Raw genomic sequence first — 16,422 nt, 5'->3', positions numbered from 1 at the left:
ACCACATAAACAAAATGAAGAATAAAAACCACATGATCATATCAATAGATGCTGAAAAAGCATTCGACAAAATCCAGCATCCATTTCTGATAAAAACACTCAGCAATGTAGGAATAGAGGGATCATATCTCGACATAATAAAGGCCGTATATGAAAGACCTACAGCCAACATCATACTCAATGGACAGAAACTAAAAACATTTCCATTAAGAACAGGAACAAGACAAGGATGTCCACTTTCACCACTCTTATTTAACATTGTACTGGAAGTCTTAGCCACAGCAATCAGACATGAAGAAAAAATAAAAGGGATCCAAATTGGAAAGGAGGAAGTGAAACTGTCATTATTTGCAGATGACATGATATTGTACATAGAAAACCCTAAAGACTCCATCAAAAATCTATTAGACTTAATAAATGAATTTGGCAAAGTAGCAGGATACAAAATTAACGTCAAGAAATCAACGGCATTCTTGTACATCAATGATGAATTCACAGAAAGAGAAACTGAAAGAACAATCCCATTTACCATCGCGCCAAAAAAATTACGATACCTAGGAATAAACTTAACCAAAGAAGTAAAGGACCTATTTGCAGAAAACTACAGGTCATTGAAAAAAGAAATAGAGGAAGATATAAAAAAGTGGAAGCACATACCCTGTTCATGGATTGGAAGAATTAACATCATTAAAATGTCCATACTACCCAAAGCAATCTATAGATTCAATGCAATCCCCATCAAAATACCAACGACATATTTCATAGAACTAGAACAAATACTTCAAAAGTTCATATGGAACCAAAAAAGACCCCGAATAGCCACAGCAATCTTGAAAAAGAAGAACAAAGTAGGTGGGATCACAATACCAGATATCAGGTTATACTACAAAGCCACTGTAACCAAAACAGCCTGGTACTGGCACAAGAACAGGCATATAGACCAGTGGAACAGAACTGAAAACCCAGAAATGGACCCAAGGCAATACACTCAATTAATATTTGACAAAGGTGGCAAGAGCATACAGTGGAGTAAAGACAGCCTCTTTAATAAATGGTGTTGGGAAAATTGGACAGCTACATGCAAAAAAATGAAACTAGACCAACAACTTACACCATACACAAAAATAAACTCAAAATGGATAAAAGACTTAAATGTGACCCGTGAATCCATAAAAATTCTAGAAGAAAATGTAGGCAACAAAATTTCGGACATCATACGGAGCAGAATTTTCACTGATACATCACCTAAGGCAACAGAAATAAAGGAGAAAATGAACACATGGGACTACATCAAACTAAAAAGCTTCTGCACAGCAAAAGAAACAATCATCAAAATGGAAAGGCAACCCACTATATGGGAGAACATCATTGCCAATGATGTATCAGATAAGGGGTTAATTTCCAATATATATAGAGTGCTCATACAACTCCACAAAAGGAAGACAAAGAACCCAATTAAAAAATGGGCAGAGGAGTTGAATAGACACCCCTCCAAACAGGACATACAAATGGCCAAGAGACATATGAAGAAATGCTCAACATCACTAATCATCAGAGAGACGCAAATTAAAACAACAATGAGGTATCACCTCACACCTGTCAGAATGGCCACCATCAACAAATCATCAAACAACAAGTGTTGGCGAGGGTGTGGAGAAAAGGGGACTCTAATACACTGCTGGTGGGAATGCAGACTGGTGCAGCCACTATGGAAAACAATATGGTGCTACCTCAAAAAATTAAAAATTGAACTTCCATTTGACCCAGTGATCCCACTGCTGGGAATATACCCTAAGAAGCCTGAAACACCAATCAGGAAGAATATATGTACCCCCATGTTCATAGCAGCACTATTTACAATAGCTAAGATCTGGAAACAGCCCAAGTGTCCACCAGTAGACGAATGGATAAAAAAGCTGTGGTACATATACACAATGGAGTACTATGCAGCGGTAAGAAAGAAAGATCTCTTATCCTTTGAGACGACATGGAGGGACCTGGAAAGTATTATCCTAAGTGAAAGAAGCCAAGCAGAAAAAGACAAATACCACATGATCTCACTTATATACGGAATATAATAAACATAACAGTCTGAGGAATACAGTAGACCCAGACACATGGAAGTAGGGCACAAACTGACATCCCTCAGAAGAGGGGATGGGGGGTGGGGGGGTGGGAAGAGAAAAACCACAGAACTTATATGCATGTATGCATGACCAATGGACATGGACAACTAAGCTGGGGACAGGGTGGAGGGGGGGTAGGGTGGGGGGTGCCAATGGGGTAAAAAGGTAAAATATCTGTAACAAAAAAATAAATAAAAATTCATTAAAAAAAAAAAAAATCATGGATACAGAGAACAGACTGACAGCTGTGGGGGGGGGGTGAGGTTAGGGGCTGGGTAGAAAAGATGAAGGGATTAAGCAAAAATAAATAAATAAATAACAGACACAGAAAAAATAAAAAATAAAAACTTAAATAAATTAAACTAGCAGCCTAAGCAAAAGGATATTGCTAGAATATCGAAATTTTAATAGATCAACTATAAAACTTCGGAGAAGGAAACTACAAAGAGCTGTGGACGAAACGAGAAGCAGAGACTACTACACAGGCCTGTGGAGACCAATTCTCTGTCTCCTCACTTCCCGCTACAGTCACCTCCACAACCAGGTCAGCAAGTTTCCCAGCGCCTGGCTCCTGTGTCTACCATTTTGCAATGATAAAATTTCAAAAGGAGCTACACTCCTTTCCTTATACCTCTGGGCCAACTGAAGGTAGAAAAGGCCACAGAGAACGGACTAGTCTCTTGAGAGTATTCTCACCTGCTAAGGGAGCTGATTCACTTGTGAGAGGGGAGGGGAGAAGGACTCAGAGCTACTGCTGCAGAGCTCCATTAGAAAATCACACCACAGCTACCTACACCAGCAGACACTTGTATCAATTACTTTCGTTACATACAAAAAGTATGTAACCCTTAATTTTAACCCTTAATTTCCTGTCTTGTTGTAATAATTTGCCAACAGTTGCAAATTATGCGTATTTTGAAAATTAGCCAAAGGAGGGACCATAAAATAAGTTCATGGTCCAATTGTTCATCATCACCTTTCAATACTGGCTATAACATCTTTCATCAAAAAGGCATTTGAGTTGTTAATGAAATAATAATTAAAAATAATGATAACCGGTACAGTTCACTGAATGTCTACCATACTTCAGGCAACTTCCTAAGAATTTCATATACATATATTACTTATTACCATATTACAAATGATGGAAGGGAGGCCCAGACAAGTTAAGAATCTTGTCCAAGGTCACACAGTAAGTGATAGAGGAAGTATTTAAAACTAACTCTATTTGCTCTTATAGTAGAGTCAATGCCTACTGTCCCCTTTGGGATCAGCAGCAACTGATGTAAATATGGATTAGCTTACTAATTACAGAAATAAAAGTAAAATTTGTTATTAAACAAAATAAATTAAGTAAAGCTGCACACTCAGTTAATAAGAACTGTATACCATTCCCAAGTCTTGTATCATATCATAGGCAGGCCTGTGCCACTGTATGTATTCAACACATTCATGCTGATCATTCCTTTAACCATGCTCCTTTTAGAACAGTAGTACTCCTAACTACTGAGAACTGACCCAATGATATGTATCTTCGTCCCCAGGACAATAGAGATACACAACTTTTAAAAAATCTCATGAAAATGAGAATCAACATATTTGCTTAGATGGGAAGACAAGTGTTTTTCTGCAGCTCACAATGTCCTTCTAGATAATGTGGTACACTCTCTAACAGAAAAAGGAAAGGTATTTGGGCAGGAAAAGATTATATCTCTCCCTTCAGTATTCCAGAAGCTTTCTTACCTAGTCTATAACCCTAAGAAAACCACTGTCATAAGCAGTCAGTAGGTAAAGCATTTAGGAAACTAATATATGTCAGTTTTGTACCTTTAAAATGGAAAAGATAGAGAATAGACTTGAATTTTTAAAAAATACTACAAATGAAACACAAGGGGGAAGGGGGAATCAGTGGGTGAAAAAGGGGAAACATCTGTAACAAAAATAAATCAATTAATTTAAAAAAACATATTTTAAAAAATAAAAATGAAACTCAAGAAAAAAATGTTATCAAGTGCTTTGTGAAAAACTATGGCCATGAAGGACAGCACAGGGCTTCTTATTTCTCCAATCCTTCAGAAGGTACCACCCATCAATGAGACAAAGGCCCTAACGAGGACAAGCTGTGCTTAAGAACTGTGTCGATTCACAGCTATTGGCTATTACCAGTTTCAAAACAAAAGCACCCCAAACTAGCTAAAGTTCTAAAGCCGTGCTTAAACTACAAACATAAATTATAAAATGTATTTTAGCAGCATCTTTGTAAAGATCTTCCTCTTGCAATTTTCCATTAACTGTCCTATACACACATAAACAGTCAAATGACCAAAACGGTCTACCCACTTTCAGCAGCTACCACACAGCAGTTTAGGGGCAGGTCTCCTCACTCCTCACCAAAATAAAGGCAGTGAAGACCTTGTTTGCTGTGGAAGTTAGCATTTCATATTTTACCCACCTTAATCTGCACAAAGGGAAGAAAATTTTACCCCTACTGGTTAACTCTATTTTAAAACTGTAAACTGATTTACACGCATGTGTGCATGTTAAGCATTATACACATGTATGAATCTCAACAAATTATTCTCACTTCATAGAAATCATTTTTAAAAGTCCAAGAACAAGATTAAGAGTTAATACAGGGTTTAGCATTTGGAAAAAAATAAATTACATCATTGTACACAAAAATAAACTCAAAATGGATGAGATCTAAAAGGAAAAAATTAAGACTACCAAACTATCAGCCAAATGCAGTTTAATTCCTCTATAAAATGGACGTAAGAAAAATTTTTGCATGGTAAAATGCAATTACATGCTAAATCAAAGGATAAATGAAAAACTGGGAGAAAACATTTTATATACATATATGGGGAAAGAGGGGGCTAATGTCGCTCACACGCAAAGAACTTTTAAAACTGAGGAGACCAAAAAGTCTACAGAAAAATGGGCAAAAGACATAAAAGATAATTCCAAAAAAGTTATAAAAATGGCCCTTAAAATATAAAAATGTATCAGATTTCACTCATAGTAAGAGAAATACAAATTAACATTATATTAAGATACACTTTCATCCAATGGAACGGGAAAATTTCAAAACCTTCATAATATACTCTGCTGGTGAAGCTGTTTGGGAACAGTGACTCTAATATATTGCTGGCAAGCATGTAAAATGGGCCTGGCCGGTGTGGTTTGGTGGACTGAGTGGTGTCCCATGCACCAAGAGGTCCCTGTCAAGGCACATGCTCAGGTTTCTGGCTGGATCCCCAGTAGGGGGCATGCAGGAGGTAACCGATTGATTGTTTTTATCTCCCTTTCCTTTCCGCTCTCTAAAAAAATCAATAAAAACCTATCTTTTTAAATAGTAAAATGGTATAATGGAGAGGACTTTGACAACATTTAACAACACTACATATGCACATGCTCTTCAACCCAGAAATCCAACTTCTAGGAGTTCTCCTAAATATACGTGTATAGCTATATTTCCAGTATTATGAAAATATAAGTGTACAAGATTTTTCACTGCAAACATTATTTGTAACAATAAAGTGCTGGAAACTACCCATGCCCAAGTACAGGAAACTGTTTGAATAAATTACAGTACATACATTCATGGACATAATTACAAAAAGAATGAAAGATACAGAGAACAACTGATGGCAGGAGAGTCAAAGGGGGTGACGAATGGGTGGGGGAAAAAAGCATGAAGAAAATCTCTAAGAACAAACAGAAAGTGATTTCCAGGAAAAACTATTAAGTAAGTTTAAAAAGCAAATTTAAAATCAACATAGATAGTATGCTATCTTTTGTGTAAGAAAGATATCAAAGGATAAATGGAAAACTGGGAGAAAATATTTTATATACATATATGGGGAGAAGGGACTAATGTCGCTAACACACAATAAAATGTACATATATCTGCATCATTATCAAAAAAAAACAAAGAATCAACTAGCAAACAAAAAGGCTGGTTACCTAAAAGGAATGGGGAAGTTGGATGGATGGAAGGGATTAGCATGTCTCTGAGTTTATCTTCTTCGTGGTTGTGACTTTTGGAAACAAATTAATCTTCTACATATTTAAGATAAAAGAAAACCAACAAAGATGGGAAGGGTAAAAATCTAAAACAGAGGGCGAACTGACTGACCCTTATGCAGAGTAGAGAACTAAATAGATATCCTGAAAAATGATTATTTTTATAAAATTTTTTTAGTGGTATGAGCAAAGCAATTTTGAAACTATTTTAGATGCATTACAGGAATTAACAAAAGTAAATCTGTTGATGTTGCTAGGAACCAGGGCTCTCATTGTAGAAGAAGCTACATGTAAATATGCAATAGGGATAGGCAAGAAAAAAATCTGTAAGGATAGACTTGAATTTAAGGTATATGTGAAAATTCAGTTTCTAAAATATGCATATGTATGTCTATGTACACACACAGTACACATGTAGGAATATGTGCATATGTTTGCACACACATGTATATACATATTGTGTATACACACACATATTTCCTAGCTTATCTGCTGAAAAAGTCTAGAAACAAAGATATCTAACACCCAGACTTGGTTTCTAATACCATTCTCCACTAAAAGAAACCAAGGGTTCCTTGGAGAGGTTACAGATTTCAAGATGTGGCCAAGTAGAAGATTGGCCAAAAAGTAAGACAATGCTCCAAAAAAAAAAGATGGGAACATGTCACAAAGATAGATCCAATACAAAAGGTCTGTCAGTGGGCAAATCCGGACAATTTGAGCAACAAAATAATTTTTTTTTATCCTGAAATGTTTTCTTATTTTTTTTATTATTACTCAATTTATTTTTGTTACATACGTTTCTCGTTCTCCCCCCAGACACCTTCCTCCTGTTCCTGCCCCCCCCCCCAGCATTGTTTATGTCCATTGGTTATGTTTACATGCATACGTTCTTTGGTTTATCTCTTCCCTCCCCAACACCTCCTCCTTTGAGGAATAAATTATAGACCACTGGGGTGGGGGTGAGAGAATTCAGTAGTTCACACTAATACAAGATAAATAATTACACAGGAGAGAAGAAAGGGCTCTTACTTACAATAGAGTGACTATCAACTGGTAAGTGTGGGGGGAATGCTGAAGCTGAAAAGTCATGGCTTTGTAGCCATCAAAGTCAAGACTGGTTCAAATAAGAATTATCAACTGTTGTCAGGATGTTAAACCTGACAACTTGAGAGGAGTGAGGAGGGGATTTAGATGCAGAACAGAATACTAACACGATCATAATGTGTTTCTCTGAAGATTGCCTATAAACTGCAAGGGAAAAAAAATAGTAATCAAATACGTAGTGAAAATAAAATCAAACACCATCTTAACCAGTTGATCAAAACTAACATCACCAATGAGGGGCAGATAACCATCATGTGGATGCTCTGAGAAGGACACAAAATCACTGATAAATACAGTCCAGCTAGGAATACATAAGCTGAATCTGATCAGGAGGAAACATCAAATGACCCAAAATGAAGAACATACTGGATAAAAACAATAAAGGTAGGAGGAATAGTATTCTCCAAAAGTGCAAATTTCATTTGAAAAAAAAAAAAAAAAAAGGCTTTATATATGTTCCATATCAAAGGAAACAAAAAACCATTGACAACAAAACACCTGATGCTAGACCTGAAACAAAAATGAAGTGTAAACATTAAAGTATTGCATTAATAGTACATTCACTAACATTGAACACCATACTGTGGTTATGTAAGAGAATATCCCTATTCTTAAGAAATATATATATTGAAGTATTTGAGGGGTAAAAGGATGTGATGGATACAACATTCTTTCAAATGGTGCAGGAAAAAAACATCATGTATATAAACATAAAGAGTCAACAAATGATAAAGCAAGAGACCAAACCTTAACTACAGTTTAGTCTGGGTCAAGGATATGCAGGTGTTCTTTGTTCTATTTTTATTCTTGTAACTTTTCTATAAATTTGGTATTGTTTCCAGTAAAAGGTAAAAGTTGGGGAAGGCACTTCGGATAAGGAAGATAGTAAAGAAAGAAACAGGTAGGATGTTGGGGGTGGATATATGCAGACAGTGGTGGAATAGAAGAGAGACTCACTGGAAGATTCAACAACACAGAAAACCATTACATCAGTTAGATATCTCTTTACTTTTGATACAATTTCTTTCTATTCACAGGTAGTCATAGTCCTCAGGTTAGTTTATGGTGTAATTAATAGCTGGCTGGCAGACCCTAATGCAGAGACAGCTTTATGACAGTAGCATGAGCTCTAGAGTTAGACGGCTTGAATGTCAATCTCATGAAATTTATACACTGTATAACCTTGGCCAAGTCACTTAACCTCTCTCTGTGCCATAATCTCCTCAGGAAGATTTTTAAAAGTATCTCCATGTTAGTTGTTGTAAGAATTTAATTAGACAGAAACATTAGAGTACAGAGAATAATACCTGAGGTTTACTATTCAACAACTGTTAGCAATTACATCATCACTGCTTACAAAGTTTCTGATGGGGAATAATGACTGCAGGGAGAAACTCCAACCACAAGCATAATTTGTTTCCACACAATCTAAGTCACAATGACTTCAGACAGACAAACCTAAATATGAGTACTCCCTAGGTATGGACAAGACAGAGAAAAAATGGGCTGGAGCAAGAACATGTCTTCGGAGAGTCAGATGAAGTAAACTTGGAATTGTAGGACTCCCACACAGATTTAATTACCAGGATATCCAATCAAGTGTGTACAGAACCCAGATGGCGGCCTCAGCAGCCAGGCTTTTATAAACTTGCACAAGACAAATCAAAGATAAGGCATATTAACTATTTTTCTCTAAGTATATGGTTGTCAATTTTAAAAGATGAACACATTTTTTTTGTCACTCAAGTCTTTCTTCTCCCCAAGAATTTTCCTATTTAAATAAACTATATAGTTTTACATTTCCACAATGTATGATATTGCAACGTGTGGTACGCTTCCCCCTAGTGGTGTACTTGAGGAAAAAACACAAATTTCTATCAGCATCATCTTTGAATGTGTAAAATACTGGCTATTACAAAAATATGTGGTTATCTCTTAGCCACTAACTAATGATAATTAAAAGACTCTTCTGTCCATTTAGCAAAAATATTACTATGACCTTGACTTACATAAACAAGCAACATCTCTACACTAGCTTTAACAGTTAAATAAAAATACCTGTTCCAACAAATGGATCAAAAACAATATCATTTTCTTTCACTTTTCCATGGTTGGCCATGATAAATGATAACCCAGCATCCATGCTTGTATTTCCAATAAAGTGTCTCTTTTTGACACTGTAGGACTCAATGAGCTCTCTTTGTCCATCTGCAATCTAGGTCAGAGATATTTTTCAAATTAGTGTAACTGTACAGAACAGATTTAAGATTTAAGATAATCATTCACAGTGAAAACTACCACAGTATATTGATGATGAAAACTTCTTTCCACTTACTACTGCTCTAAACTTGTTCTTTAAAAAAAAAAAAAAAAAAATGTGGAGCCCGGCTGGTGTGGCTCGGTGGATTGAGCATCGTCCCATGGACTGAAGGTCCCGGTTGCATTAATGGTGAGGGAACATGCCTGAGTTGCAGGCTTGATCCCCAGTAGAAGGCATGCAGGAGGCAGCCGATCGATTTTCTCTCTCACATCAATGTTTCTATCTCTCTCTCCATTCTTCTCTAAAAAATAAATTAAAAAAAAAAAGAAAATGTGAACAAACATCTTTAGTTTTAGTGTATTGTCATTTACTTTGACTTTTCAAATCAAATTTGAATTTAATTTAAATGCAATTATTGCAGGGGTTTGTGGTAAGCTTTATCCATATTTTTTCTCCTAAATAACAACATTCTGAAACAAACCATAGCTTCCACTCACCCACTTAGAGCCTCAGGAAGTGGGCAGAACTCCCGCAGTCCCTTCATTTCTTTTCAGAAAGGGAACCTAGACGGGGAGCTCCACAAACGAGATCCCTCCGCTATCACTGCCTCTGCCCTCACTCACTTCAGTAAAAAAAGCAGTTCAGACTTTCTGACAAGTCTTGTGTTAATGTTTCCAGGTACACCACCTCCTACCTGGGCCCTAAATCTCTAGAAAAACAAACAACAAAAAACATATAAGCACATATTTTTCACTGACTTTAGTTCATACAGTTCTGACTCTTCAGCTGCTATAAATTTCTACATCTAGAATTAAATAAAAAAGCCCAACATTTGGCTTTGAAATAAAATATACTGAAATAGGTAAAAAGAACACCTCCTTACCCATCTACCAAAATAAATATTATGTGGATTCTCGGGAATGCAGTTTGGGTCCAAACCATAATCCTCCAAAACAGAGAATATATGCTGTGGCTTCTTTAAATTTACTTTTCCTTCAAATGGCAGAAACTCAAGAGCCTAAAAAATAAAAGTATTCTAATGTCCTTAAAAATGTAAAGGGAAAACAGTGCTTATGTAATAACAGCTATCTTATTAGTTTGGTATCAGAATTCAATAAGACAAAACATAAAATATGCTCAGCACATAATGTGCTACAAAACGAGCACCTGACAGACACTGGGACTATTATCAACAGGGGCCAGACCACATTAATCTCACAGGCTTTTCAGTTTTTGCTCAACTCACTTACATCTATTCGTTTGACTTTTTCTTCTTGTGTCAATGTTTTATTGAATGTGTGAATCTTTATTTTATATGTTGAGTCTGAATGTAGAAATGGAACCTAAAATAGAAGCAGATAAATTCTTTAAGCTTAGTAATTCTACAGTATCTCCAGACATACATGAAAGCACATGTCACTACGCACCATCTTCTCCACAGGGTAGTTTTTAAGGGAACTGTACAGCTCCTCTGGAGATTTTCCATGACCCCATAGCTCAAATATGGACCTAGGAAATAAATGATTATACTAACTTCAGTTAAGAAATGAGTTCACACAGTAATATGTAACAATGCTTTCACTAGTTCTTTATGCTCACTACACTAAAATAATCATTGCCTCCATTTTCTAAACTAGAAATGAGAAATATGTATCCTGCAAACAAATACAGCTTAAGTCAAATCACACACAGGAGTTGAACTTTACACACAAGGAGATAAATTTATCAGAAGTCAAGATTTTTCCAACTTTTCATCATTATAATTTCTACACTAGAACACTAATGATAAAGTAAAACCACAGAAGTTATTTTAGTGAAACGAATAAAAAGTTGCAGGAAATTCAATTTTTCTCAGTGTCTTCTGCATAAAACAAACAAAAAAAAGACCCGATAAAAATGTTACTGTTAATATTTAGCTATTACTTACTAACAGTTAGTAACTAATAATCACTTTTATAACTATTACAGAAATTCTTATATAAAAAAAATTCTCAAGTTTCCATGTATTTCATGGAACACTTAAACAATTATAAGTAAAATTTCATTGCAATCAATGAAACAGTTCTTAGAATTAGTTGCAAAAGAACTCGGTGTATATATTAGCACAGTTCTGTGCACCTAAATTTAAACTACTTTATAATTGTAATTAACAATGCCATGAGAATTGAGATTATCCTCTGAAAATAAATTCCTCCTTTCCTTTGTATTGAATTCATAGAAAGAGGGCCTCAATAAGTAATTCTACTGTTACATAGCTATTACTTAAAGAGTGACCTCAGCTGTACAAAACACACAGAGAATAAAAAGCAACAACAAATATTATTCAAAATAGACGTTCCAAAATTCCATGTATTCAATTTTTTTCTTATTTTTAAAGCTTAAAAATGATAAGATTGGTCAATTCACTAGCTTAATATTTATTAAGTGTTACTATATGACAGGAACTGTTCCAGGCACTAGGACACAACAAAGAACAAAGCTTACTGCATTCATGAAAACTAAGGGAGAAGAAAGACTCCTAGAACATTAACTGAGGAAAAGCATAAGTAACTCAACTTCTGGAACGGAAATAACTTAAAAAGCAAAAAGAGTAAGTAAGAGCTAACACTTAATACAATTCAAAGAACAAGGGCTGTTCTAAGGCCATTTAGTGTTTATTCACTTATTCCTTATAGGAGCCCTATGAGGTAGCTGCCCAATGAGAAAACTGAGATATAAAGATATTAAATAACTCTCAAGTCATACAGCAATTGAAACTTGGATTCAAATCCAATCCATCTGACCCCAGACTCCATGCTCTTTATCACTATCTCACACTGCTTCTCGAAAATAAAAATGCAAAAAAGCAGGAATCCCAGGCCATTCAGGAAAGGTACATACAGTTCCAGATCATAATTATCCCTAATGAACTATTATACAGTATAACATAAGAACCAATGCTTGTAGTGATAATCTAGAATCAATAAAATATAAAATAATACTCCTCTTTTACTGAATGAATTTATAAGCCATTAACAAATTTATATTTTAAATGTTCAAAATAAAACATTAAACAAATAAGAACCTTCAGTTAAAACTGGAATATTAATATATGGTAATACCTTTTATGATATAGATTTTCAGAGTGAAGTTTACATATGTAAGAATGCACTGCTATGATCCCTAATTGAGAGATTATAAAGTTTACACAGATTGCCTCATTTCTCTTGGGTACTACATAAATAAGCATAATGTCAAGCTTATTAATATAAAATCGATGATGAGCAATATAATAAAAGCTTCCTGACACAAAGGCTTTAAGAAACTATCCTTTGAGGGAAGGAGGGGGATGGGAAAGGTGCACAAGGAGCATCAATGGTTTCTATAAAACATATTTTTTCTTAAAACAATAAAAGGTATGGCAAATATCTCAAAATGTTGAGATCTAACAAGGTAGACACCTAAGTGTTTTCGATATTTTTCACTCTTTTTGTGGTATGCTCAAAATATTATATGTCAAAAATAAATCAACAAAATTAACTTTCAGTACTTAATCTACCACAAAAAATTTTTTTTGAATTAATGTTAGTTTTAAATCATGCTTATAAGTCAATTTTAGTTCTAGAATAATTAGTGCTATAATTAGGATTATGAATTTTATCCTGAGAAAATGAATCGGTCCTTTTCTTTCGATTAAATTTATAGAGAGAAGGCCTCTATAGTGATAGTACTCTAACTTAGCTGTCACTTAAGGTATAACTCAGCTATGCAAAATTCACAGAGAATACAAAGCAGCCAAGGAAATTATTATATAATATCATTAAATCATTGCAAAATTATTAATTGTACCATTTATCAAATATATGCGACAGAAGATATGAGCTTTGAAGAAAGTGTATAAGTTCTTGGTCCTCAAGTAGCTGTGTTAAACCTAATAAACCATATTTTTGGAAATCAAACACCTCTTAGAGCCATAACTTTTAATATGCTAAAGTAATTATTAATTAAGGATGTGATTTTTTAGTCACGTTTCCATTTTCTAGTCATTTTTATTGAATACATTAGACCCATGAACAAGCTTCAGCTGAAGAGATTAGATTTAGTACTTGTGGCTAGTTTTCAATAGGATACATTTAAAGAAATATGGGGTTAGTCTACTCAATAATACAACAACTATATATCATGTTGTAAAACAATGCCAACCATGTTAATAAAACTAGATATATGTAAATTTGTATTTGCACTGAATTGTTAAATATTATAATTTTTAAGGAAAGAAGATATTCAGAAGAAAAGAAAAGCAACTCAAAGATAACACAAGCTGGTCAAATTTTAAGATGCATGTTGAAAATACAGTTTAATTTTCAAGCCCAAAGACAGAAAAATTTCCAATAATAAAAAAAGAAGAAATGAAAGGAGAAAACAGCAGATGCCAACGATAAATTCTAGAAAAATTCAAGTACGATAAACAATGAACCACATAATTACATTACGCCATACCAAATTGTGATCATCAGAATTCCTCTAACAAATAAAACAGAAAAACTTATTTCATGGAGGTCCACCCTTTTTGTCATCTTGCACTTCACCAATCTGGTCATCCAACTAAAACTCTTCTATAAGAAAAACATTTTTAGATTTTCAATGCTTTGGTTATAATTAATTGTGGGATTTATCCTAGGTAATAACATAGCATTTACATCTTATTCCATACTTCTGCTTAATATAAAAAATTATTGTAAAATAAGTGTTTCTGCATTCACACTGAGATTCACCCTGTTTCAGTAGGTCACTCTCCTGTTCCCCCACCCCCATCCAGTGGCAAAAGCAGGAAACTGCACGCTAAATTGAGCTCCCCCCTAAACTTCTACTTTGTGTCAATATAGCAAACAGCAGGGCAGAGTAGTTATGAGAAGTACTGTATACACTCATGCAGGAGAACATCTTAAGTTTTTCTTACTTGGCACATACTGTTCGTTTCATTAAGTTTCTGGCAATATCTTCAGAGGGAATACTAAGAATCCAAAAAGGAGACTGAAAGAAAAAACAATATACAACTTACTTCTAAGACGTTCTCTGGTCTCGTATGCTTTTATTCAAGAAGTCAATACGGAGATATTTCTATTTAGTGCTAATGGGTCTAAGCCTGTTAATGGATCAATACGTGATCTGACGCTAACCAAAACTGAAACTGCTCTAATAGTAAAAAATAAATTATTTTAATAGGTAATCTGTCAGGATATTATAGCATGATGTCAGAACACTGTTTTATAAATGACTCTATAAATGAAAACATCAGCAAATTTAAGGTTAAACTTCAGGTTAATTTTGTAGTTGCTCTCTTATATAGTTCAACCAAAATAATTAATGCATATAAAATCCCAAAGTATAATTCTGAAATTTTTTATTATTGGTAATCATTCCTTATAATACAGCTATTTTATTTCTAACTTCTAAGCAATGTACATCTATGAATAATCCCTCTTTTTCTAGGTAGTTGTGGCCACCTGAGTTGGGGGAAGGAGACTCTGAAAATAACTATGATGAAATAGAATTATTAAATTATCATTAATTTTTTTTTTATTCTAGCTAAGAAAAAAATTATAGGTGCATCAGGAGGATTTCCTTCAAACCCTGTCTCAAGACTCAAATTATAGATACCTTTCCATAACACAGCAAAACCCAGCAGGATCCTGACCTTAGTTCATCACCCTCATCCAATTACATACACACTCTCCCTCTTTCCCTCCTTCCTCAACAAGTGAAATCACTCAGAAGTACAAGTCCAACATCGGGAACTTTTCTCTCATCTTTTGCAAGAAATACTCCCTTGCCACACCCAGTCTTTCTTGTTTCAGTATTTATAGTACCTACAAAAAAATTCCAAATAATCCGAACAGGAAAAAAGATGGTCATCCTAGTACTAGGAAAAATTTAAAAGCAACCTGGGTGAAATGAAATATTAGATAAACCATGATAGAGCTAATCAATGGAAAAGATTATACAGCCCTGTTAGTGATGAAGGCTATGTAGCAACATGTGCTTATATTAATCTAAGCAATTTAAAATCAGGCTGCAGAAGTACATAAGCATTACAATGGGGGGGAGGGGAAGTCCAAGAAAAAAGATTAAAAGACAGTATTCCTAAATTATAAGTCATGTCAAGAAGAAAGAATTCTAAATGTATTTCTTTTTCTATTCCCAAACTTCTCTAATACAGTGATAAACTATCAAATACAAAATAGAAAGCTCATAAATTCATACATCTTACACACATACAATTTCACATTTTAAAATGAACAGCAATATAAGCCTGAAATTCAGCTAAATTCCAACTCTAATTATACCTCCTCAGAGAAAGCCAGCCCTTTGTTATCCATTCACTACTGATGGACACTTAGGTTGCTTATAAAATGGACTACTACTCGGAGGTAAAAACAAAAGGAGGAATTACCCTTTTCAAAAACATGGATGGACCTGGAGAGCATTATGCTAAGTGAAATAGGCCAGTCAGAGAAAGACAAGTACCATATGATTTCACTCATATGTGGAATCTAATAAACAAAATGAACTAACAAGCAAAATAGAGACAGGCTCATAGAAAGCAGGCTGACAGCTCTCCAGGGGAGTGATGGGGGGCTGCGTAGGGCGGTAGAGGGATTGAACAATAAAAAAAGAAAAAAGGAGATAAAACTCATGGACTCAGACAACAGTGTGGTGCTTGCCAGTGGGGGGTGGTATGGAGACATGGAGGAGGGTATGGGGGGATAAAGATGATGAAATAAGGCTTGACTTGGGGTGGTAAACACACAACACAGTGTACAGATGATGTGTTGTGGAACTGTGCACCTAAAACCTGAATAATTTTGTTAACCAGTGTCAATCAAATAAATTCAATAAAAAGGAAAAAGAAAAAAGCCAGCA

The 16,422-nt window shown here is 34.8% G+C and overlaps 1 protein-coding gene across 2 annotated transcripts in view; it reads right to left on the bottom strand.

The window, feature by feature from the left end:
* The window catches only part of TRMT11 (tRNA methyltransferase 11 homolog), a 57,819-nt gene that overhangs the window by 33,467 nt on the left and 7,930 nt on the right, over window positions 1-16,422 (bottom strand). Inside the window, exons 3-7 of one of the 2 annotated variants that reach the window (XM_036248411.1) lie at window positions 14,459-14,532; window positions 10,947-11,028; window positions 10,770-10,862; window positions 10,403-10,537; window positions 9,318-9,474 (exon numbers count right to left, since the gene is read on the bottom strand). In XM_036248411.1, the coding sequence (XP_036104304.1) occupies window positions 9,318-9,474; window positions 10,403-10,537; window positions 10,770-10,862; window positions 10,947-11,028; window positions 14,459-14,532 (541 nt within the window). The remainder of the gene's footprint in view (window positions 1-9,317; window positions 9,475-10,402; window positions 10,538-10,769; window positions 10,863-10,946; window positions 11,029-14,458; window positions 14,533-16,422) is intronic. The other variant, XM_036248412.1, reaches the window with a different exon arrangement.

Source organism: Molossus molossus, unplaced genomic scaffold, assembly GCF_014108415.1.
Source record: "Molossus molossus isolate mMolMol1 unplaced genomic scaffold, mMolMol1.p scaffold_m16_p_8, whole genome shotgun sequence".
Taxonomy (NCBI): domain Eukaryota; kingdom Metazoa; phylum Chordata; class Mammalia; order Chiroptera; family Molossidae; genus Molossus; species Molossus molossus.
Note: the sequence above shows the minus strand (reverse complement) of the source record. Positions and strands in the feature narration are given on the sequence as shown.